This window comes from Rhinatrema bivittatum, chromosome 1 (genome assembly GCF_901001135.1).
Source record: "Rhinatrema bivittatum chromosome 1, aRhiBiv1.1, whole genome shotgun sequence".
NCBI lineage: Eukaryota > Metazoa > Chordata > Amphibia > Gymnophiona > Rhinatrematidae > Rhinatrema > Rhinatrema bivittatum.
This window is the reverse complement of record NC_042615.1, coordinates 609676085-609701218: the sequence shown is the minus strand read 5'-3', so window position 1 is coordinate 609701218 and position 25134 is coordinate 609676085. Positions and strand designations below refer to the sequence as shown.

The window sequence follows — 25134 nt, the reverse complement described above, 5'->3', positions numbered from 1 at the left end:
ACCAGAAGGTAGTTCTACGGACTCACTCGTCCTTCCTGCCCAAAGTAGATACCCCATTCCATCTCAATCAGACAATGGAATTGCCAACTTTTTTCCCTAAACCGCATGTAAACGATAGGGAAAAGCTACTGCACACACTGGATTGTAAGAGAGCTTTAATACACTACAAAGACAGAACGAACTTGGACTCCCGAGTTTCTCAACTCTTTGTCTCCTTTGACCCAAAGGCACCTGGACTACCAGTGGCTAAACGCACCATCTCCAGTTGGATAGCGCAGTGCATAAAATTCTGCTACGACAAACAGAATTTACATTTACAGTCTACTCCTAAAGCTCACCAAGTTAGAGCAGTAGCAACCTCCTTAGCACACCTGAAGAATGTGCAACCCATAGACATTTGCAAGGCAGCTACATGGTCATCACTGCATACCTTCACATCTCATTACTGCCTTGACCAGCAAACAGCCACTGATGCGAAGATAGGGCAAGCAATACTGCAATCTCTATCCTCCTGTCCACGGTGACTGCCACACTGTCAAAGATCACGTCCAAACACATATATTATAAACAACGTGATCGGGAGCTTGGGACTCCCATGACAGCATGGCTGATTCAGCCCTGCTATCGACGGGAAAAAGCAAGTTTGCTTACCGTAAACGATGTTTCCGTAGATAGCAGGATGAATTAGCCATGCTGACCCACCCTCCTCCCTGGCAGTCACCTAGTCTTCGACTACACTACAGCTTAATTACAGACTGAGGAGATTCCGTTACTTTCCTGCGCGGGAACACACGCGCAGCCGCAGAGAGCAAAGCTCTGTTCTCTGCTTTGACAAGCTCCGCCTCCCGGGCCTGATTGACAGATCCCATGACAGCATGGCTAATTCATCCTGCTATCTACGGAAACATTGTTTACGGTAAGCAAACTTGCTTTTATGGTAGCATTCCGAGAAAGGGATAGATTTTACCAATGTTACAAAGAAAGAATGATATGCTTTAGTAGTGTGTTGAATGTGCTTAATGAAGGGGAGAAATGTATCAAAGATGAGTCCAAGCTTATAGGCCAAGGAAATAGGGAGGATGTGTATATATCAACCAAAGAGACAGAAAGAGATTTGGAGGGGAAATAAAAAGTTTGTCTTTGCAATGTTTGTTTAATTTTATTTAAGAAATTTATATCCTTCACCCTTAAAGGTTTGGAGTGGGCTTCAATATAACATTCCTAAAAACGAGCATCTCATACTTCTCACACACACAATATTCCAGAGAGTGACCAAAGACCATTGAAAGATTGCCTACAATAACCTTAATCTGCCACAGCTAAAACATCTTTAAAAGGTTTTCAGAACTTTCTTAACCACTTATGGATCTGATATCAAGTGGAGTTGTTCCTGAAGAGACCTGGCAACAGATAATGCTTTGTCACGCATCTCAATGAAATGTGCAAGATGTACAAAGAGTACCTCAAACCTATTCTGATGAGAGATCTCAATGACTTAGAAGAATGCCCTAACATTAAGTAGCTTCTGTATTAGCAATGCTACTTTAAATTCTACTTGCCATTGTATCGGAAGCCATTGAGGCAATTGAAGAACCCATGTTATATTTATTTATTTATTTATTTTATTATTTTCTATACCGGCTTTCACGACCAGAGGTTGCATCAAGTCGGTTTACATTTAACAAGTTGTGCATTGAATATAGAACTAGAGGTATTGAACTGGTGCGGAAAATAATAGTTACAATGAACGGGGAAGTTAACAACTGGGATAGGAGGAAAAGAGAGAGGGACAGGAATATTTACATAGTAAAAATGCATTTACAGTTAATATTTACATAGTATGCTATAATGGATCTGTGCCTCGAGGACGTCGAGGGCTAAATGAAATCAAAGAAGTGGTAGACTATTGGTGAGGAGGGGTTTACACTAGGATGAGGGAAGAGGAAGGTTGGGGGCGACAATAAGTGGTTGAAAGGGAACCTGGATCAATCAGAACTCTGGTAGGCTTTTTTGAAAAGCCAGGTTTTTAGTCTTTTCCTAAAAGTTGGTAGGCATGGTTCCTGGCGAAGCTCTGAAGGGATGGAGTTCCATAGGCGCGGGCCTGCTGTGGATAGAGCTCTGTCTTCGAAAGATTTGTGTTGGAATGTTTTGGCTTTTGGAACATGAAGTGATTCTTTGTAGTGTTCTCTAGTTGGTCTGACAGAGGTGTGTTTCTTGAGTGGTATTTGTAGATTTAATGGAGCGAGTTGATGTATGACTTTGAAGATGGTGGTAATAGATTTATACATAATTCTGTAGTGAATGGGAAGCCAATGGAGGGTTTTCAAGATGGGGGTGATGTGGTCGAATTTCCTGGAGTTGGTCAGAATTCTGGCGGCTGTGTTCTGCACCATCTGAAGAGGTTTTGTATGAGAGGCAGGGAGACCTAGTAGAATAGAATTACAATAATCCAGCTTTGAGAAGATTATTGCTTGGAGTATTGTTCTGAAGTCTTGTGAATGGAACAGTGGTCTGATTCTTTTGAGGATGAATAACTTGTAAAAACAGTCCTTGGTTGTTTGGTTTATGAATGATTTAAGGTTTAGGCGGTTATCGATGATTGCTCCTAGGTCTCTTACGTGCAAGGTTTGCAGGTTGGCTGGTAGGTTTGTGGTGATGTTGTTGTTTTCGGGTGCTATAATGAGGAATTCTGTTTTTGAGGCATTTAGAATAAGGTTAAGACTGTTAAGGAGGTGTTTGATTTCCGTCAGGCAGTTGTTCCAAAATTCTAATGTGCTTATAATGCATCTTTTTATGGGGATTACGATCTGTACGTCGTCTGCGAATAGGAAGTGTTTCAAGTTTAGTTTGGTGAGGAGGTGGCAGAGTGGTAGCAAGTATATATTGAAAAGGGTGGGTGAAAGAGAAGAGCCCTGTGGAACCCCTAGTGAAGATGGATGGTACTGAGATTCTTTGTTGTGGATTTTAACCTTATATCCTCTATTTTCCAGAAAGGTTTTGAACCAGTTCTGTGCTGTGCCTTGAACTCCGATGTTTTCCAATTGGTTTAGTAGAATGTGGTGATTGACCGTATCGAATGCCGCCGAAAAGTCAAGTAGAATTAGAAGGTAGACGTGTCCTTTGTCTAAACCTGTTAGTAGGAAGTCTGTGAGGGAGAGTAGAAGCGTTTCCGTGCTTGCTGCTCTGCGAAATCCAAATTGGTTAGGGGATAGTATTTGGTGATCCTCAAGGTAATTGGATAATTGTGTGTTTACTAGTTTCTCCATGACTTTTGCTATGAACGGGAGGTTGGAGATGGGGCGGAAATTACCGGGATCATTAGTGTTAAGGTTTGGTTTTTTGAGAAGTGGTTTGATCGATGCCGTTTTGAGGTCATCTGGGTAGATACCCTGGGATAGGGAGCAATTGATTATGTCAGCTAGGGTTTTGGAGATAGTGTCCGGGATTAGTAGGAGGATTTTTGTAGGGATTTGGTCGAAGGGGTGAGATGATGGTTTCATTTTCTTCAGAGCCTTTTGAATTTCAACAGTAGAGATGGGATCGAAGTAGTTGAGCGTAGTGTTTTTGATTGGGTGAAGATATGATGAATTTAATGATGGATTAGGGTTTGGTGTCAACTGTTTAAGCAGGTCAGAGATTTTTCTATTGAAGTAGTGAGCCAGCTCGTCTGCTTTAGTCTGTGCTATGTTCATAGAGATGTCTGGAGCCAAGGTTTTGGTGAGATTGGATACGTAGTTGAACAACGCTTTCGAGTCAAAAATGAGGTGGTGGATCTTACTGGAGTAGTAGTCCCTTTTAGTTTTCAGTGTGCTGTTTTTGTAGAGGTGGAGAGTGCGTTTGTATATGATCCTTATTACTGGTTCCTGTTAATATCTCAGCTACTGAGTTCTGCACAGTCTGAAGGGCCCTTAAAGAGCAAGCAGGCAGACCTAAATACAATTAATTACAATAGTCCAAAACTTAAAAAATGCAAGCTTGCAAAATAGTATGAAAACCCCATGGATTCAAGAGGCTTCAGGCAGCAAAACGTGTAGTTTAAAGAATAAAGTAGCTTTCATAGATTTAAACTGAGAGTATATAGACAATTCCTTACCAAGAATTAAATTCAGATTTCTAATTTATTGACAATCGGCAATTCAATTCCGTCCAATATAAAGATAGATGGAGCATCTGAAACTGGGTACCTGCTCTAAATCATTTCTGTTTTGTGCTAATCTGTCATAACACATCCAACTTTTTATGACGGAAAGACATATTGGCATAAATTCAAAGATAACGGACCACAAAGACATTTGAAAAATTGGATGTCGCTGGCATATAATTTACCCCAATCCAACAGCTAACTTAGAGTAAAGTCAAGTAGATATTAAACAGAGCAGACAAGACAGAGCCCTGGGGAATGCCTACAGAGATGGAATATCATGAGAAGACTGCAGAAGCAGTTCTTACCTGCTGTGTGCAGCCACTCAAATAAGAGTTGAATCGTGTTAAGTTTTTAAAGTGGTGGCAGGACATCCAGGCAGCAATGTCAGAAGAGCAGAATGAAATTTGTGACTGGAGTCATGGTGAAATTTCTAATGCAGAGTTAGATCTGGGAGGAGTCAGCAAAAAAGTACTGAAAGCTGTGAGAGAAGATCAGAGCTGAGGGAAGAAGTATAGCTAGAAAAGAGGTGACGGCCAGGACAGAACCTTGAAGCACACTGATTAATAATGGAACATCAGTGGAGAAAGAACCACCAGAGGATGTAATAAAATTACAATAGGAGAGCTAAGAAGAAGGCCAAGATAGAACAGAAATTCCAAAATCCAACTGAGTACATTGTGTCAAGGAACAGATAGGTAAAGGAAGATAAGGATCAAGTAAAGGGCTTTGACTACGAAGAGGTCACTGTAGAGTTTGGCAGGAGTTTCTATGGAATATATTGAGCAAAAGACAGGAGTAGATTCAGAATGGCTTGAGATGAAGTCTTTAAAGTCAACTTCTGCAATAGCTTACTAGCTGGTTTCAGTGACTCTATACTCTGCCCTCTTCTGGTTCTTCAGAATTTTTCAGCTCATCTGTCAGCTTCTCTGACATTATCGAACTACAACTTTGTTCATTCACTTTTCCTTAGAGTTAACCAGGGCTCTGCACCTCTGGCTGATTGCATGTCTTTGTTCCTTCTGTCTATTGCTGCTCTTCTCATGTGTGATCTTTGTTAAGCAGCCTTCTTGATTTTAGGCCTTCCCTGTCTTTGTACTTAATATATGAACAAATTCCTTCATATTTAAATCCAAGTTAAAGGCCCATTTTTTGGGGACTCACTTTTGGTTAATCCATTTATTTGTTTTTTAGTTAACCAGTTCTATTGAGATGTCTGCCAAGTAGACTGGACTGTCTTTTACAGTATCTTTTTTAATGAATGCCAGCAAAATTCAGAAAGTAAATAACTATTTTTCCCTTTTTATAGATACATGTAATGCATACTTTAGCAGCATCTCTGTCTGCTTGCATCTATCAGTGCCTGTGTGGGGGCCACAGCTGCAGGTAAGTAAAATAGCTACAGAAATTCTACACCCCATTTCCCAAATGTTTGCCTTTTTTGCCTGATTGTTTGGAAGTAAAATTCATTATAGAAAACCAAAATAATTCTCTATGCAGGCTACTGTGTCCTCACTGTACGACTATACCACATTAAACCAACATTTATGAGGAACTCAATGTATGTATCAGGCCTGTAGGGTAGGATGGCAAGAAAGAAGCCATTACTTAATATCTACCTTGAATCCTATTTGAAATATGCAAAAAACATTCTGGATACTGTAGCAATGTGGCAAACAGTTTGTAGCCTGATTAAATTAAAATAAAACGTTTTTGCCTGTATGCAAATTGTTACATATGATGCAAATCCCAACAAAGTACATCACCCAAGGGTCACCATCCCTACTGTGAAGCATGATGGTGGCAGCAGCATATTATGAGGATGTTTCTCATCAGCAGAGACTGGGGTACTTGTCAAGATAGAAGGGACTATGAATGGAGAAAGTACAGAAAAATCTTGGAATAAAACCTGCTGCTCTGCAAGAAAGCTGAAACTGAGACAGAAAGTTAACCTTTTCACTTGACAAAGACCCAAAGCACACAGCTAAAGCTACACTCGAGTGGCTAAGGAACAAGGCTTAATTTGTGGGAGAATGGCCTGGAACGGAATTCTGCCACTTCTTTTCAGACTTAAGAGGCAGAGTAGCAGGGGTATTCTTCTCCAGCCCCTCCCTTCCAGACAGCCCACAAGAAATAAGATGGGAGAGCTTGAATTTGAGCAGAAGAAGCAGAGAACACCCATCCCTATCCTCCTACTCTGCAGGGAAGGGGCAGGGATCCTGAAGCAAAGCAAAGAATAGACACAAAAAGGAGTTAAATTAGTATGTTTGAACACTCTGAGCAGCAGTACCGATCATTAAGGCTTCAACCCTAGCCTTGATTGGCACTACTGCTTACAAGCTTCAAACTTGTGTTAATTCAACACTTTTTTGTGTCTGTTACCCATAATGGGCATTCTGCCACCTTTTTTCTGTGACCTGATGAAGCAGAAAAGAGCTGGCAGTGTAAATCAGTTGTGGCTACCCCACAGAAATGGAATATGAAGTGTGTATTTGTATATGTGTGTGAGAAGGTATGTGTGTTTGGGGGTGATTGTTCACACCCTGCCCTGATCCTTTTCCCTCACAGAGAGTATACCCGGCCCTTAATCTGACCCCCCTCCACCCCTGCTCCATATTTCCACTTCCTTTATTGTCTACAAATTAAGCCCTGCTAAGGAACAAAACGTTAAATGTCCTGTAGTGGCCCAGTCAGATCCCCCAACCTAATTCAATTGAAAATCTGTAGCATGACTTGAAGATAACTGTCTATCAATGCTCCCAAGGAGCTTCAGAGAGCTTGAATGGTTTTGTAAAGAATGGTCTAAATCTGACAAATTTGTTTGCAAAGATGGTGGAATCCTATCCAAACAGGCTCACAGCTGTAGTTGCTGCCAAAGGTGCATCTACCAAGCATTCACTTAGAGGAGTGGAGATTTATTTAATTGTTGGATTTCAGTGTTTTTGGACATGTATATGCCTTGTTCCCTAATAAAATATTTGGCCCTGAAAGGTATAGAGTATGGTATGTGGAGTGATGAAAAACTAATTTAAATATACACAAGTCTGCACTGAAAAAAAAGTGAAACATGTTCGAGGTGTGTAAACTTGTTTCATCCGTATTTATTGCTCTCTAATTGCCTGCTGTGTTATATCTGCTTCTCCCTTTGCCTACTCTTTTAATTATTGGTTGTCCTGTTTTCCCCATCCCCTGTTCTTTGCAATTTCTATTTCCATTACTTTATTGTAATGTAAACCGATATGATGTGTATTTTAATGTCGGTATATGAAAACTGTTAAAATAAATAGATAGCCACTGTATAATTAGAAAGCTTAGTATGTTACCAACTCTAAAATGTAGTATCATTTGTAAACATTTTCTATAGTGCTGAAAATTCAGTCTCATTGTTTTTTTTGTTATCTTTTTACAAGGAGATATTAAAACTAGAAATCTTGCATATCTTTAATTTTTGTCTTATAATAAGAATATAAATTCTAATATCTGATTTGTATAACAATTTGGCTTATATTTGACTATAAGCTTTAATTAAATATGTTTATCAATTTTGTTTTTATTGAGATTTTCTTTTACTTGCGTAACCTTGATAATGCCTCTCTGCTGATTCTAGTTCACCACAAACAAATCAATTCACTGGGATGGTGTATCAGAGTGTGCTTCTTGCCCATCGACAGCCTCTGAGAACAATAAGCTTAGATGAAACTGTTACTCCTAATACAATACCTTCTCAATGGCCAGGTACAAATCATGCTTTTATAAAATGTTATTACTTAAAGTATTATCCTGTTTCTGTACAAAGTGATTCACTTTTCTATAGTGCAATATGAGTGTAGCATTGTGATCAAATTTGCAGATGACACGAAATTATTCAAAATTGTTAAAACTTCAGTAGATTATGATGAACTGCAGAAGGACCTTGCAAGACTAGGAGACTGGGCATCTGAATGCCAGATGAAATTTAATATGGAAAAGTGCAAAGCGATACACAGAGAAAAATAATCCCCACTAGAGGTACACAATGCTGGGTTCCATATTGGGAGTCACCACCCAGGAAAAAGTCATTGGAGTCCTTATGGATAACACAATGAAATCCTTAGCTCAGTGTGTGGTGGCAAAAACAAATAGAATGTTAGGAATCATGTGAAAAGGAATGATCAATAAAATGGAAAAAATATTACCTCTTTTATTGATCCATGGTGTGACCACACTGGAGAATTGTGTGCAGCTCTGGTTGCCCTATCTCAGAAAAGACATAGTGGAACAAGAAAGGTGCAGAAGAAGGTGACCAAAATTACAAAAGGGATGGAAGGGCTTATCTATGATAGATTACTCAGGTTAGGAAAAGATGGCTGAGAGCATGCATAGTAGAAGTTTATAAAATCATGAGGGGGTGGAATAGGTAAATTTAAAAGATGGTTATTCACTTTTCAAATAAAACTGAGTTGCTTATCTGTAAGAGGTGTGTTCTAAGGACAGCTGGATATCAGTCCTCACAGTTGATATCCAATAGACCCTGACCAGAAACTTTTGTCAAATTTTCTAAAACTTTGTGTCTCATAATTTCTCACAGGACAAGCAGGATGGTTGTCCTCACAAATGGGTGACATCGAGGATGGAGCCCACCACGGAAAACTTCTGTCAAAGTTTAAACAGAACTTTGACTGGCCCCTACTGGGCATGCCCAGCAAGGCACTGACCCTGCAGCCAGCAGGGGTCTCCCTTCAGTCTTCTTTTTTCCGCGCAGCAGTTGCCACGCGGTGAAAGGAGCTCTCTTACCACGTTCCTGACAGGAATTCGGTATTTTTCTATCCGAAGAAAATTTGCCCCTCAGGGGTCTCCCTTCGACAAATTTTTGTCACTTTCGCGGAAACCGGTAAGTTTTTTCCCTTTTTTAATCGGCGGCCGTCGATTTTGGCCCTTGAGGCCTGTGGGAACTTACTGAGCCCGCGCCTAAATTTGGCCTTAAGCCATGGCGACGGGGTTCCGTCGATGTCCGGATTGTACCCGGACTATGTCCATCACTGACCCCCATAGGGTTTGTGTTTTATGTTTGGGTAGTGAGCATGATGTCCTGACTTGCACCAAATGTGCCTTAATGACACCTAAGGGTCGCAAGGCCAGGATGGAGAAGATGGGGCTCCTCTTCCATGCACCCACCCCAACGCCATCGATAGCATCGACGTCATCGGAACCGGCACCGTCGAAGTTGCACCACCATCGCCAACCCGCCGGTGACCGTCCACCATCGATGACTTCTCGGCCGTCGACTCCTGTCCCCTCCCCGGATGACCGAGGAGATCGGAAGGATAAGCATCGCCATCGACGGCACAAGTCTCGGCCCGTCGAGGATCCGCAACCATCGACCTCTGAACAGGCCGAGCCACCGAAGAAAAAGCCTCGGTCGGACCTGGCACCGTCCACGTCTCGTTCGCAGGCACCGAGGAAACCCTCACCCTCCCGGGGTGCGGGGGCCGTGATCCCACCGGTTACGGTGGTCCCTCCGGCCCTGCCTCAGCCTCCCTCTCCCGTCGAGCCGGGTATGCTTACCCCTGGTCTCCGGGCAGAACTGGACCGGCTGGTCCAGGAGGCCATCGAGAATGCGATGCGAAGATTCCAGCCTCCACCGGCACCGCCTCCGGCACCGATTCCGGCACCGCCTCAGGCACCGACCTCAGCACCGACTCTGCCACCGAGGATGGAACCGACCACCGAGCCTATAGTGGAAGCGTTGGCACCGATACTAAATCGTATGGAGGCACTTATGCGCGCCCTTCCATCGGTGATTTCATTAGCACCGACTACACCATCATCTCCGGAAGGACATTCATCGACAGGAGAAACACCGTTCCGGATTCCTCCGTCCGGTGTCGTTCCATCGGTGCCTTCACATACCTTTCCACCGATTTATCCTTCGGCTCCATCGATTCCAAGATCGGCACCGATTCCATCGGTGGCCCCGAAGCCCTCGATGCCGTTCACTGTTCCGCTTGCAGCACCGGTTCCATCGATGCCTTTGGATCCTCTACCAGGTCCTTCAGGACAGCAAACCTTACATGATCCTTATGATACCTGGGGTGATGATTCATCTTCAGATACAGATTTACCATCCCCACCATCTCCTACAGAGAGTAGAAAACGATCTCCTCCTGAAGATCTCTCCTTTATAAATTTTGTAAAGGAGATGTCAGAAGTTGTGCCTTTTCAGCTGCAATCTGAGACCGATGACAGGCACCAAATGATGGAGCTGCTCCAATTTCTGGATGCCCCCAAGATCATCGCTTCCATCCCCATTCACCAAGTATTTCTGGATCTTTTAAAGAAAAACTGGGAATCACCTTCATCTGTGTCACCAGTCAATAAAAAAGCTGACTCAACCTACCTCGTTCAGTCAGCACCAGGATTTCAGAAGTCTCAACTGGATCATCGCTCTGTTGTAGTTGAGTCTGCGCAAAAGAAAGCCAAGCGTTTAAAGCCACACTCTTCCACTCCCCCTATCAAGGACAACCAATTTCTTGATAGTGTGGGAAGGAAAGTGTATCATGGGGCTATGTTGATATCTCGTATAGCTTCATACCAACTTTATATGACTCAGTACAACAGAGCTATCCTTAAACAAATGCAGGACTACGCTGACACCTTACCGGACCAATACCAGCCACAGCTTCAAGCCCTCCTTCACAAAGGATTTGAAGCTGGGAAGCACGAGATCCGAACGGCCTACGATATCTTCGATGCTTCCACGAAAGTCTCAGCTACTGCCATCTCAGCCAGACGTTGGGCTTGGTTAAAATCATCCAACCTTCGCCCAGAGGTTCAGGATCGTCTAGCCGATTTACCCTGCTTAGGGGATAATCTGTTCGGAGAACAGATTCAACAAATTGTGGCGGAATTGAAGGATCACCACGAAACGTTGAAACAACTTTCGTCTGTTCCATCTGAGGTATCCTCCAAACCACCACCTAAGAAGGACTCCAAAAAGTCATTCTTTCGGCCACGTCGTTATTACCCTCCGTCGACTAGGCCTCGTCCGGCTCGATCCTCCACCAGACCTCAGCCACGCCAACCTCGGAAACAAAGACCTGCTGTAGCCCCACCCCCCGGGCCTGCGGCAGGCCTTTGACTTCCCGACTCGGAGCACATGCCATATCCCACTCCCCCACATCCCTGTAGGGGGTCGTCTGTGCCACTTTCTACAGCATTGGATACGGATTACCTCAGACCAGTGGGTGCTGGCGATTATCGCACAGGGTTACCACCTCAATTTCATAACTCTTCCGGCAGACTCCCCGCCGCTTCAAGCGTGGAGTCTATCCAGCCATTTGGCTCAATTACAACAGGAAGTATCTCTTCTTCTGCAATCAAATGCTATAGAACTCGTTCCTCCCCTCTCAACGAGGCAAGGGATTCTATTCCAGATACTTCCTAATTCCAAAGAAATCAGGAGGGCTACGTCCAATTTTAGACCTTCGAGCCCTCAACAAGTACCTTCAAAAAGAAAAATTCAAGATGGTAACCCTGGGCACGTTACTCCCTCTGCTGCAGAAAGGGGATTGGCTATGCTCCCTCGACCTCAAGGAAGCTTATACCCATATTGCGATAACACAATCCCATCGCAAATATCTGCGGTTTCTCGTAGGCCGCGACCATTATCAATACCGAGTACTGCCTTTCGGTCTGGCATCTGCTCCACGGGTCTTCACCAAATGCCTCGTAGTTGTAGCAGCATTCCTCAGGAAGGAAGGTGTCCACGTATACCCCTATCTGGACGACTGGCTGATCAGGGCCTCCACCCCTCAGATTGCCCGGTCCTCCCTACAATTGACAATCAACACACTCCTTTCCTTAGGGTTTCTTGTCAATTACGAGAAATCTTGCTTCGTCCCATCTCAAACCTTATCTTTCATTGGGGCAGACTTGGACACCTTACAGGCAAAGGCCTACCTTCCGCTACAACGGGTCCAAACTCTCATGTCCCTAGCTCACCAGCTCCAGTCTCAAGACACTGCCACAGCTCGCCAATTCCTAGTTCTCCTAGGACACATGGCATCCTCGGTTCAAGTCGCTCCCATGACCAGACTAGCCATGAGGGTAACACAATGGACTCTACGACAACAATGGATTCAAGCTTTTCAGCCTCTGTCCTCCATAATCACAGTCACACAAGCGCTGCGCCTATCCTTAACTTGGTGGACGACTCAGGTCAACCTCCTTCAGGGTTTACCCTTTCTTCCACCGGATCCGCAAGTTATCCTAACCACCGACGCTTCCCACATCGGTTGGGGGGCCCATGTGGACAATTTTCAAACCCAAGGGTTATGGTCCAACGAGGAAGCCGAACACCAGATCAATTTCCTGGAACTTCGAGCAATCCGCTATGCGCTCCGCACTTTCAAAGATCATCTCTTTCATCAGATAATCTTAATCCAGACGGACAACCAAGTGGCCATGTGGTACATAAACAAGCAGGGAGGCACAGGCTCCTTCCTTCTGTGTCAGGAAGCTGCGCAGATCTGGGCGGAAGCCCTCTCCCACTCTATGTACCTCAGGGCCACTTACCTGCCGGGAGTAGACAATGTATTGGCAGACCGGCTGAGCCGTGTCTTCCGACCGCACGAGTGGTCACTCGATCCTCTGATAGCGACCTCTCTGTTTCACAAGTGGGGTTCTCCCCGCATAGACCTCTTTGCGTCCCCTCAGAACCACAAAGTGGACGATTACTGCTCTCTCATTCGGAGCCAGAACTCTCGGCCGAGGGATGCATTCTCCCTCAAGTGGACAACCGGTCTGCTCTACGCATTCCCCCCACTTCCTCTTGTGTCAAAGACTCTCGTGAAGCTACGCCAGGACGGAGGAACCATGATCCTGATAGCACCTTACTGGCCACGCCAAGTATGGTTTCCAATACTCCAGGATCTCTCCATCCGCAGGCACATTCCTCTGGGAGAGGACCCGCATCTGCTCACTCAAAACGACGGATGCCTCCTCCATCCCAACCTCCAAGCCTTGTCCCTGACGGCATGGATGTTGAAAGGTTAGTCCTTCAGCCTTTCAACCTTTCAGATTCCGTTTCTCGAGTCCTGATAGCTTCACGAAAGCCTTCCACAAGAAAGTCTTACTCATACAAATGGAAAAGGTACACATCATGGTGCACTTCTCAGTCCCTTGATCCCCTTTCCTGTCCAATTTCCAAATTCTTGGACTATTTATGGCATCTCTCTGAATCAGGTCTTAAAACCTCTTCCATTAGGATGCATGTCAGTGCGGTAGCCGCCTTCCATAAAGGTGTACAGGGTGTCCCTATTTCAGTACAACCCCTAGTAACACGTTTTCTTAAAGGCTTGCTCCATCTGAAGCCACCCTTACGGCCTCCGGCCCCATCCTGGGACCTTAATCTGGTTCTTGGTCGTCTAATGAAACCTCCTTTCGAACCTCTGCACTCCTGTGAGTTAAAGTATCTCACATGGAAAGTGTTATTCCTTTTGGCTATCACTTCAGCTCGCAGGGTTAGTGAATTACAGGCCCTAGTTACCTATCCGCCTTACACTAAGCTCCTGCAGGACCGGGCGGTGCTCCGCACTCACCCTAAATTTTTACCTAAGGTAGTTTCTGAGTTTCATATCAATCAATCCATCATACTACCTATCTTTTTTCCCAGGCCCCACTCCAACTCTGGAGAACAGACCCTGCATACCCTAGACTGTAAACGAGCTCTAGCCTTTTACCTAGACCGTACAGTTTCTCACAGGAAGAGCACTCAATTATTCGTCTCTTTCCATCCTAACAAGTTAGGACAACCTGTGGGTAAGCAGGCTCTTTCCTCCTGGTTGGCGGACTGCATTTCTTTCTGCTATGAGCAGGCTGGCATTCCTTTCCAAGACCGTGTCAAAGCACACTCTGTGAGGGCCATGGCTACGTCAGTGGCACACCTTCGATCGGTGCCGCTTCCTGACATCTGCAGGGCTGCAACCTGGAGTTCTCTCCATACCTTTGCAGCCCACTATTGTTTGGACAAAGCTGGAAGACAGGACTCCATCTTCGGCCAATCTGTCTTGCGTAACCTTTTTCCAACCTGATGTACCAACACCCTTCCACCTTCCCGGTAGGGTGCGGATGCCCTTTCCCAAATTCCACCCCACTTGTACTGCCTGTTGCACGTCGTTGGGTGCATTTGGTGCAAGTCAGGACATCCTCAGCTCGGTACTCACCCATTTGTGAGGACAACCATCCTGCTTGTCCTGTGAGAAAGCAAATGTTGCTTACCTGATGTAACAGGTGTTCTCACAGGACAGCAGGATGTTAGTCCTCACGAAACCCGCCCGCCACCCCGCGGTGTTGGGTTCGTTTTGTTTTTACTTTCTAGGCACTGCCTGTAGCTTTGAAAATCAGACTGAAGGGAGACCCCTGCTGGCTGCAGGGTCAGTGCCTTGCTGGGCATGCCCAGTAGGGGCCAGTCAAAGTTCTGTTTAAACTTTGACAGAAGTTTTCCGTGGTGGGCTCCATCCTCGATGTCACCCATTTGTGAGGACTAACATCCTGCTGTCCTGTGAGAACACCTGTTACATCAGGTAAGCAACATTTGCTATACCATGCATCCACACAGGGCCCTTTCAGTCTTCTAACTTAGCATATACAACTGAAGCCATATCCATGAGGAGGAGGGCAGGTGTCAGGAAGACTGTCCTCTTGCTATCCTTGGAGAACACCTGTTAAAAGTAAGCAACTCTGCTTTCTCTGAGGTCAGGAAAGATGGCAACCCTCCCAAGTGGGTAATCCCTAACTACAGAGTGCCTGAACAAAAAAAGGGAAAACAAGTATTGCCAACAACAGTTTCTCCTGGGACAAGCAGGATGATAGTCCTCACATATGGGTGACATCATCCGATGGAGCCTGGCATGGAAAACTTATGTCAAAGCACTTATGGCACACTGAGCATGCCCAGCATGCCACTATCCACCGTGTCCCGACCACCCAGAGGCAGAAGGGATTCTACTCCCCTTACTTCCTTATCCTGAAGAAATCGGGGAGCCTCCATCCCATCCTGGACCTGAGGGCGCTGAACAAGTTCATCTGCAGGGAAAAATTCAAGATGACCACCCTCAAGACCATCCTACCTTTCTTACAGCCCAGTGACTGGATGAGTGCGCTAGATCTGAAAGACACATATGCCCATGTTCCTATCCACCATGCCTGTTGGCAGTACCTCTGCTACCAAGTCAGGGAACAGCATTTCCAATACAAGGTGCTCCCCTTTGGACTGTCATCCTCCCCCAGAGTTTTCACCAAATGCTTTGCAGTGGTGGCTGCCCACCTCAGGAGGCGGGGAGTACAACTGTTCCCCTACCTTGACAACTGGTAGTAGCCCTGAGCCAGTATGCCCTACAGCACAGCCTGCAGACCACTACCAACTGCATGGAGGACTTGGGCCTACTGATCATCTACGAGAAGTCGCACCTGCAACCAACGCAGGTTCTGTAGTTTGGAGCAATTATCAATATGAGAGTCAGCGGGGCCTACCTACCAGAGCCCAGGGCACACACTATAAGGGCCCTGGCAGCGCAACTACTAGTGACCAGACACGCGCTCTTAGGCCACGTGGCAACGGCAATTCAGGTGGTGCTGAATGCCTGCTTGCATATGCGCAGACTACAGCGGGGTCTGAAAGCACTGTGGATACAACATCTTCATCCCTTGTCACAAGTGCTAATCACTGCAAGCATGAGAAAAGATCTTCAGTGGTGGCTGTAGTCCAGAGCACTGACCGTAGATGTGCCCTTCCGGCAGCCTCAGCACCCAGGTCATCTTAACCACGGATGCCTTCCTACAGGGCTGTGAGTCTACATATGCCAGAGGTAGACCCAGGGGCAATGGTCCCAGCAAGAGAGGGCGCAGCAGATCAATCTGCAGGAGCTGTACGCGGTGCATTACACTATGCGCATGTTCAGGGACATGCTACGAGGGAAAAGTACTGATGGTCCATGTCGACAATCAGACAGCGATGTTTTACATAAACAAGGAGGGTCCGGTTCTCAGAAACTCTGCCAAGAAGCAGTGCACATCTGGGAATGGGTGGAGATAGACAGGATCTCCCTTCAGGCGACCTATCTCCCAGGTATTGGGAATACTAGAGTGGACAAGTTGAGCAGGATGTCCAGCCCAGTGAGTGGGAGCTCGACCAGGGGGTAGCCGACCGAATCTTCTAAGAATGGGGTCGACCAATCATAGACCTTTTTGCAACAGGAAGGTGTGAATGTTTTGTTCAGTATACCCCAGCAAGCATCGCATAGAGCAGGACACCTTCCTCATCTCATGGAAGTGCTGCTGTATGTTTTTCTGCCCATCCCACTGATAGCGAGAGTTCTGCAAAAGTGCATCACGGACAGAGCCAACCTCATCCTCATAGCACCGGCATGGGCCCAACAGCCGTGGTACGCGTACCAGGTGTGGTTCTCCGTCAAGCAACCACTGCCCCTTGGGCAGGCTGAGAATCTGTTATCACAGGAAGGGGGATCCCTCATCCACACCACGCGCCCACTGCTTCATCTCACGGCTTGAAGGTTGAAAGGACAGTACTGTCGTATTTGAATTTATCACCACCAATCCAGGAGGTATTGGTGTGCTCCAGGAAGTTGCCGGCAAGGAAAAACTGTCAGGCCAAGTAGGCCAGATGCTCAAACTGGTACGAAGAGCACGATGTGAATCCCTTCTCTCTCCCGCCAGAATGGATGTTGGAGTAACCCCCACTCTCTATACAAGGCAGAATTGGCAACTGCATCAGTCAGAGTACATGTCAGCGTGATTATCGCGTACCATCTTCCTCACAGGGGCACCTTGGTGTCCTGCCACCCATTAGTCTCAAAGTTCATGAAGGGCATCCTGCATCTGCGCCCGCCAGTCCTGGTTCTGGAACAACTGATGCTCCCGCCATTCGAGCCCATGGGCAGTTGCCATCTTGAGTTATCTTTCCTGGAAGGTCCTGTTCTTAGTTGTCCTCACCTTGGCCAGGAGGGTGAGCAAAGCTGCAGGGGCTAGTACATTACTCACCGTACCTACAGTTTCACCACGATAAAGTGACACTACGTACATACCCCTCCTTCCTCCCCAAAGTAGTTTTGGCCTTCCATCGCAACCAGATCATCGACTTGCCAATCTTCCTTCCTAAGCCATACAAGTACAGAGAGACAGCTTCACACCTTCGATTGCAAGCGTGCCCTGGCCTACTACAAGTGCCGTACCCACTCGGAGTCAAGAGCCTCTCAACTCTTCATCTCTTTTAACCCGAACGCTCCCAGGCTCCCGGAATCAGAAAGGACCCTGTCATCGTGGATCTCACAATGCATCCTATTCTGCTGTAACAGGAAGTCGGAGGCTCTAACTACATCGCCAAGAGCCCATCAAGTAAGAGCGATGGCAGCATCCATCACCCATCTTAACGACATACCAATTCAGGACATATGTAAGGCCGCCACATGGGCGTCCCTGCACACCTTTACCTTGCACTATTACCTTAATCAGCAGACAGCCTCAGATGCAGTGGTGGGAGGACTATACTCACAGCAGGAGCAACCACAGGGGCTGAGACGCCCCTTGGCCTACCAGAAGGGACCGTGCACAGCACTAGAGATCCAGTGGGGTGCTCAACCGTTCAGCTTGGGACTCCCCAGACATCATGGCTAATTCAACTTGCTTATCCATGGGAAAAAAGCAAGTTTGCTTACCGTAAATGGTGTTTTCTGTGGATATCAGGGTGAATTAGCCATGCTAACCCGACCTCCTCTCTGGACAGTCTCAATCAATATAGCACAAGCTTGGATAACAGACTAAGGCAGAACGGGAACTGCAGGGGGAGAACACACAGGAAGGCACACAGAGCAGAGCTCTGTGTGCTTTGAGGAGCGCCGCCACCTAGAGAACCGGAGGAACATCCCAGACAACATGGCTAATTCACCCTGCTATCCACAGAAAACACTGTTTACAAACAGCAAACTTGCTTTTATTCTTGATGCTTGTTAAACAAGAAAAAGCTTGCTCACACATGTAAGAAGCTAAAAACCGCAGCAACATGTCATTGTTTCCCTGTGAATGGCAAGATGACTCACAGTTCAAAAAACTTTTTTTTTTTCCAATCATAGTCTCTCAAGGAACCCCAGGGTTCCACGGAACCCTGGGCTGCTGTGGAGGAACAGCATTTCCTCTTCCTTTCCCATTGCCACATTTGCCCCTTGAAGCCAGTGGCATAATGGAATTTAAATATCACTAATGGCTAGAGATTTTTAGTGTTAAAAGTACATCTAGTTATGTGTAAACACTCGGACAACAGTTGCTTTTGTTAGAAACCAAGAACACATTAGTGTCTGCTTGCTGACTATAAAATTAAACTAAGGCCCCCATTGTAATGAAACGTGAGTAAAAAAGAAAAAAGTGTTTAATTTCAAGGCATATTTTCTTTACTTACAAACTAAAAAAAATATTAACTGTCAGTGCAATAAGCTAATGACATACTGTTGCATCCTGAATTTTAAAAAAATACTCTAACTAGAAAATGTGCCCACAGAGTCCAGCATAGTGCACATTAAGTGCACAGAGAGGCCTTCTTGAAGTTGCATCAGTAAGAGTAGCAAGATTGTTTGTGACATGGGACTGTGCATTCTGTGTTGCCACATCACTATTAGGGAATACAGTTCCTGAAGCCCTAAGACTTACAAAGTGCACAAAAATTAAGACACCCTTAGTCATTTTTGCTAGGACTGTCTTTTGTTTGACTCTCTGCTTTCCGTTATTACTGATTCTACAGGCAATTTGAATATAAACTTGAAGATGGCTATTTTTGTCAGTCTTTGTATAAGTTTGTTTTAAACATGTTTTAAAATTTGTGGTGTTATATTAATTATGTATGTTTTATGTATATCGCTAGGGCCTTGGTACAAGCGATTAATACATTTTAATAAATAGAAATACAAAAATACAAATTAAGTTTGATTTATGCATACACAGCACATTGTGTATGTTGTGTGCAGAAAACATTATTTTTGCACATAAGTTGTCAGTGCAAACATGTTTTCTGTGCATAAAACAGAAACATCACTTCACTTCTGACCAGATGTTACATTTCCAGGATTAAAAATACATGTTAAGCCTACTCACCTCTGTATTTTGAGCAATAATAGCTAGAATGCCTTAGTTAACATGGGTTTTGCATGGAGGAATGCTAATTGGTGTGTACATTTCTTATGCTCAAAATTGTTTTTATTTCACTTTCAAGTTGAGAATATTATGAGATATTCATGCTAGGATAAGCTAGTTGCAAAGTGCTTCACCTTGATTGACTCTGTGCCCTCCTTGTCCTTTTACATCCTGATTTTGCTGTTTGGTTTAAAGGGAAAAAATGCAATTTTCCTTATTCCATATATATTAAAAAAATGAATGAAAACAAATGGAACCAAAAATGGACTCATTCATTCTATTTTACCCATTCATTTAAACAAATACAAATACCTAGAAATGTTTAAGAATCTTGAAACAAATATAGGCTCATCTTTGCTTTACTATGTTAAGCTAAGTTTTCCATAATCTTTATGAAGCTTTTTTCTGAAAACAAGAAATCTGCTGCTTAGTGATATAGAAACACAGGCTAAGAACTATAGTGCAAATGTCTTATTTTTGTAAGCAATAAACCATTGTGGTAGTCAACATTTTTATTTCACTACAGGAATAACTCCTCTGATTCACCTTTTGAATTCTGCTGGAGAAGAAGCCCAACCAGGGCTTACAGTCCTGCTTTGCGAAATTTTAACAGCAGTCTATCTGAGTCTCTTCATTCATGGCCTAGCCACACATTCCAGCAATGAATTATTCCGCATTGTTGCACATCCTCTTAATGACAAAATGTGGTCTGCTGTATTTGGAGGTGGAGCTCATGTTCCAGAGAAAGAGGAGATACAGTTGAAGCCAACAGGTTAGTTTATATACACTTTATTTTCTTCTGCTTTTGAAATAAATGTTAAATATAAATTGTATGTTGTGATAAAAGTATGAAACTTGAAAGTTTATTTTCAGTTTGGTTGTAATCAAATTTGAAAATTGTATTTACATATGCCATCTGTTTTTATTTGACATGACAAATTAGCTTTCTTTGTATTATGGTTGGTGGAAAGCTAATAGTATAGTGTTTTTTTAAGAGCCCTTGCTTTGCTCAAATTGGAAAAATGTCTTCAACACAAAATTCTTACCTTAGTCATGCATTTGCACTTTTTATAGATGGCTCTGTACATATGACTTTTTCCTCTTATTCCTGGTGCCAGCCACAAAATTTCTCTTGCAGTCATTGCCTACAGTACATAAACTGCCCGCCTCTAGTTTATAACTCTCTTTATTCTTGGCTGCCGGTTGTGGATTTGAATTTTGGCTTTAATTGCTTGTCTTTCCAAATGCAAATTCAAGGCTGGTTAAAAATTCAGGTATAGTTGGTAGTTCTCTGACAAGCAGGCATGAATCATCCATAAATCCTGGGTGTGTGAAGTCTGTTGGCGACTACATGGACCATTCAGAGCTCAGCAGAAGTCTTACCAAGCATGCATGGGAGTTTCTGTGCATGCATGCTGTCTGTCTTCATTCAAGCTACCTCAAGTTTGCCTCAAGTTAACATTCACAAATCTTTTTCTCTAACGCTACCTTTGCAATCATTCAACGGAACATTTCAGTTCTCCTGAAACAAAAAAAGAAAAATGAGAAAACCAAGGCCAAAACGCCTTCAGTCAGTAGGTTTTAAGGCCTGTGGGATGTGAATGTCTCATATCAGTCACAGACACACATTGTATCTGCTATTGCTGTGTAGGTCTGTATCATGATGCAATTTGTATTGAATGTTCCCAAAGGTGCAGCAGTATCATGTCTGGAAGATAGAGACCCTGCAGAAGGCATTGTTGGGCAAGACCCTCAAAGCCTTCACACAAGAACAAATGGCAAAGCCACCCTTCCTCCCAGACTTATGCACCTTTAGACTTTTGACACCAAAAAAAGCCAAGGCATATTTGACTTCCTTTCCTCCCACAAGTCAGGAAAGACTTGCCCACCTTTTGATGTTGTCTTCTGGATCTGCTATAGATCAAATATATTCGTGCCGGATGAGATGCCAATAAGAGTGCCTAATCAGCACAAGGGATCTTTTAGGGTGGGGGAGGGAGGGGTCTCCTTCACTACTGAAAATTCAGCGATTTTGCCGTGGTAGTCCACTAGGGCAGACACTTCCTCAGTGCCGTTATGGAAGATAACTTCCTTGGTGCGGGTGTCTCTATCTTTTATGGCACCAAACCACTTATACTGTCAGGACTCTATGCCAACCGAATAGGTGCCATTGATCTCATCGAAGTGGAGCATACCAGGACACATTCAGCCCCCTCAGCATGAGACTCTAGGTTATGCATCTGTGTGTAGAAAAAGACATCCTTTAACCATGGAAAGTATGGCTTTAGTGCAGAGTGGCCCTACAAGCTCCAGTATTCAGACCTGGCATTGGTCAGCAGGAAACATCAACAAAGCCAGCATAAGTATATTAGAAGCCACTGCTTCTACATTTGCAATTGCTACACCTCAGATTTCCTTTTTAGCTTTATCAGTGGCAACAGCCCTCAGTGAGGATATGGGTATCTGATTAGGATGTTTCTCTTCCAACATTAGTGCAGAGTTCCTCTGCTAGTTGAAGCCCAGCTATCATAGCTGGTGAAGAAATTATTTGCCTCCTTAAGCCCTGAAGACCAGAGAGGGAAGTTGGAGCCCCTCTCACCCAGAATGATGGACCTTTTCCCACATAGTGGCATCCTGCAAAGTCCATGAGAGGTTCATACATGGCCTTGAGGACTTTTGGTGGTAAGAGTGAGTTCCTGTCTGAAGCTGTTAATTGCCTCCTCTGAGTGAGTCTCTTCCTGGCTCAGAAGTGGCATCAACTCATTCTGAGTTTCTAACAATTATTTTTCCCTCATATTTGCACATAGAGGTATATACTGGAGACCTTCACGAATATAATAGAGGTCCCACCTTCAGTCTGGTAGCCCCTGCGCTGCCTTGGAGGAGACAGGTCACCTGGGAAGAGAGCATCAGCTTGGTGAGGCAGTAAGCAATCCTGTAGTTGGGACCCTCCCTCAAGGTGATGTAGTATCTTCTCGAACCGAGGATAGGTCTCCGGGGGCATATGCCCAGATAGGAAGGATTAGGATGTCTATTATAGTTGGAGATTCAGTTATTAGGAAGGTTGATAGTTGGGTGGCTGGTGGACGTGAAGATCACTTGATAATGTGCCTATCTGGTACAAAGGTGGCGGACCTCACACATCAGAGAAGCCAGCTGTCTTGTTATACATGGGTACCAATGACATAAGAAAGTGCAGGAGGGAGGTTTTGAAAGCCAAATTTAGGGTTTTAGGTAGAAAGCTGAAATCCAGACCCTCTAGGGTTGCATTATCAGAAATGCTACCCATTCCACGTGCAAGACCTCAGAGGCAGGCAGAGTATCAATGCATGGATGAGATGACGGTACAGGCAAGAGGGTTTTAGGTTTGTTAGGAACTGGGCTTCATTTGGGGAAGGGGGGGCCTTTTCCAAAGGATGGGCTTCACTTAAACCAGAGTGGAACTAGGCTACTGGCACTAACATTTAAAACGAGATAGCATAACTTTTAAACTAGATGATGGGGGAAAGCCAACAGTCGCTCAGAAGCGCATGATTCTGAATAATGTATCTTTGAAGGGGTACTAAGAAAACAGGGGAAAATAGGGCATCCCAGTAGAAAGGTTGCAATAAATGCCAAAGTAGACCAGGTGTCTTTAAGTAAAGTGCAGAAAGATTCCAAATTACCCCGCCAACTGCTGAGCAGGTTGAAAATACAAAGAAAAACAATACTTTGAAATGTCTGTATACAAATGCTAGAAGACTAAAAAATAAGATGGGAGAGTTAGTATATAGCACTGGATGAAGAGGTAGATATAATCAGCATCTCAGAGACCTGATAGAAGGAGGATAACCAACAGGACACTAACAAAACAAGGTACAAATTATATCAAAATGATAGGATGAATCAAATTGGAGGGGTGGCATTATATGTTAGAGAGAGCATTGAGTCAGGATAAAAGTTCTGCAGGAAACAAAATGCAATGTTGAATCTTTATGGATAGAAATTCCGGGTGAAAAAGGGAATACAATAATAGTTGGGGTGCATTACCATCCATCTGGCCAGAATGAACTAACAGACAATGAAATGCTAAAAGAAATTAGGGAAACTAACATAATCAACAGCACAGTAATGGGTGATTTCAATTAACCCAGTATTGACTGGGTGAATGTTACATTAGGACATTCTAGACAAGTGAAGTTCCTAGATGAAATAAATGAATGCTTCATGGAGCAGTTGGTACAAGAACCAACAGGAGGGGAAACTATTTTTACCTAGTCCTTAGTGAAATACAGGACTTGGTGTGAGAGGTAACAACGTTGAAGCCACTTGGTAATAGTGATCACAATTTTATCAAATTTGACTTAAAAACTGGAGGAAGCGCAAAAAAGAAATCTACTGCGACAGCATTAACTTTCAAAAAGGTGACTATGCTAAAATGAGGAAAATGGTTAGGAAAAACTAAAAGGAGCAACTGCAAAAGTTAAGAGTTTAGCTCAGGCATGGATGTGATCAAATTTGCGGATGACACAAAATTATGCAGAGTAGTTAAATCTCAAGTGGATTGTGATGAATTGCGAGGACCTTGCGAGACTGGAAGATTGGGCTTCCAAATAGCAGATGAAATTTAATGTGGACAAGTGTAAAGTGTTACATATAGGGAAAAATAACCCTTGCTATAGTTACACAATGTTAACTTCTATCTTAGGAGTTACCACCCAGGAAAGAGATCTAGGCATCATAGTGGATAATACACTGAAATCGTCTGCTCAGTGTGCTGTGGCAATCAAAGAGCAAACAGAATGTTAGGAATTAAGGGAATGGCAAATAAAACAATGGATGTCATAATGCCTCTGAATCACTCCGTGGTGAGACTGCATCTTGAATACTGTGTGCAATTCTGGTCGCCGCATCTCAAAAAAGATAGTTGCACTGGAGAAAGTGCAGAGAAAGGCGACCAAAATAAGTGGCATGGAATGGCTTCCCTATGAGGTAAGGCTAAGGAAGTTAGGGCTGTTCATTTTGGAGAAGACAACTCAGGATATGGTAGAGATCTACAAAATCAAGAAAGGACTTGAAAAAGTTAATGTAAATCGGTTATTTACTTTCTCAGATAATAGGACGACTAGGGGGCACTCCACAAAGTTATCAAGTAGCTCATTTAAAAGAAATTTCTTTTTCACTCAGCTCATAGTTAAGCTTTGGAATTCATTGCCAGAGGATGTGGTTACAGCAGTTAGTGTAACTGGGCTTAAAAAAGGTTTGGATAAGTTCTTAGAGGAAAAATCCATAAACTGCTATTAATTAATAAGCAGTAGTAGCTTAAGATTTATTTAATGCTTGGGTACTTGCCAGGTACTTGTGACTTGGATTGGCCACTGTTGGAAACAGGATACTGGGCTTGATGGACCCTTTGTCTGACCCGGTATGGCATTTCTTATGTTTAAAAATACCATCTTGAAAGCCCAGACTAGATGTATTCCATGCATTAGAAAAGGTGGAAGGAAGGAAAATACCATCTTTCAAGAAATGGAAAAGGGATCCAAATGAAGGAAACAGCATAAGCACTGGCAAGTCAGATGCAAAGCATTGAAAAGGAAGACAGAGAATTTGAAAAGAAACTAGCTGTGGAAGCAAAACCTCATAATAAAAACTTTTTCAGATACATTTGAGATTAAAAAACAAAAAAAAGCTTGTGAGGGAGTCAATTGAACCATTAGATGATCAGGGAGTAAAAGGGGCACTTAGGGAAGACAAAGCCATAGCATTAGACTAAATTAATTCTTTGCTTCAGTATTCTCTGAGGAAGATATTAGAGATACCCATGCCAGAAACTC

At 44.0% G+C, this 25134-nt stretch overlaps 1 protein-coding gene across 3 annotated transcripts in view; it reads left to right on the top strand.

Annotated features, from left to right (window-relative positions):
* The window catches only part of DMXL1 (Dmx like 1), a 692618-nt gene that overhangs the window by 499145 nt on the left and 168339 nt on the right, over window positions 1–25134 (top strand). For all 3 annotated transcript variants that reach the window (XM_029570948.1, XM_029570967.1, XM_029570958.1), the window contains exons 26-28: window positions 5451–5527; window positions 7749–7876; window positions 19845–20090. In XM_029570948.1, coding sequence (XP_029426808.1) covers window positions 5451–5527; window positions 7749–7876; window positions 19845–20090 — 451 coding nt within the window. The remainder of the gene's footprint in view (window positions 1–5450; window positions 5528–7748; window positions 7877–19844; window positions 20091–25134) is intronic.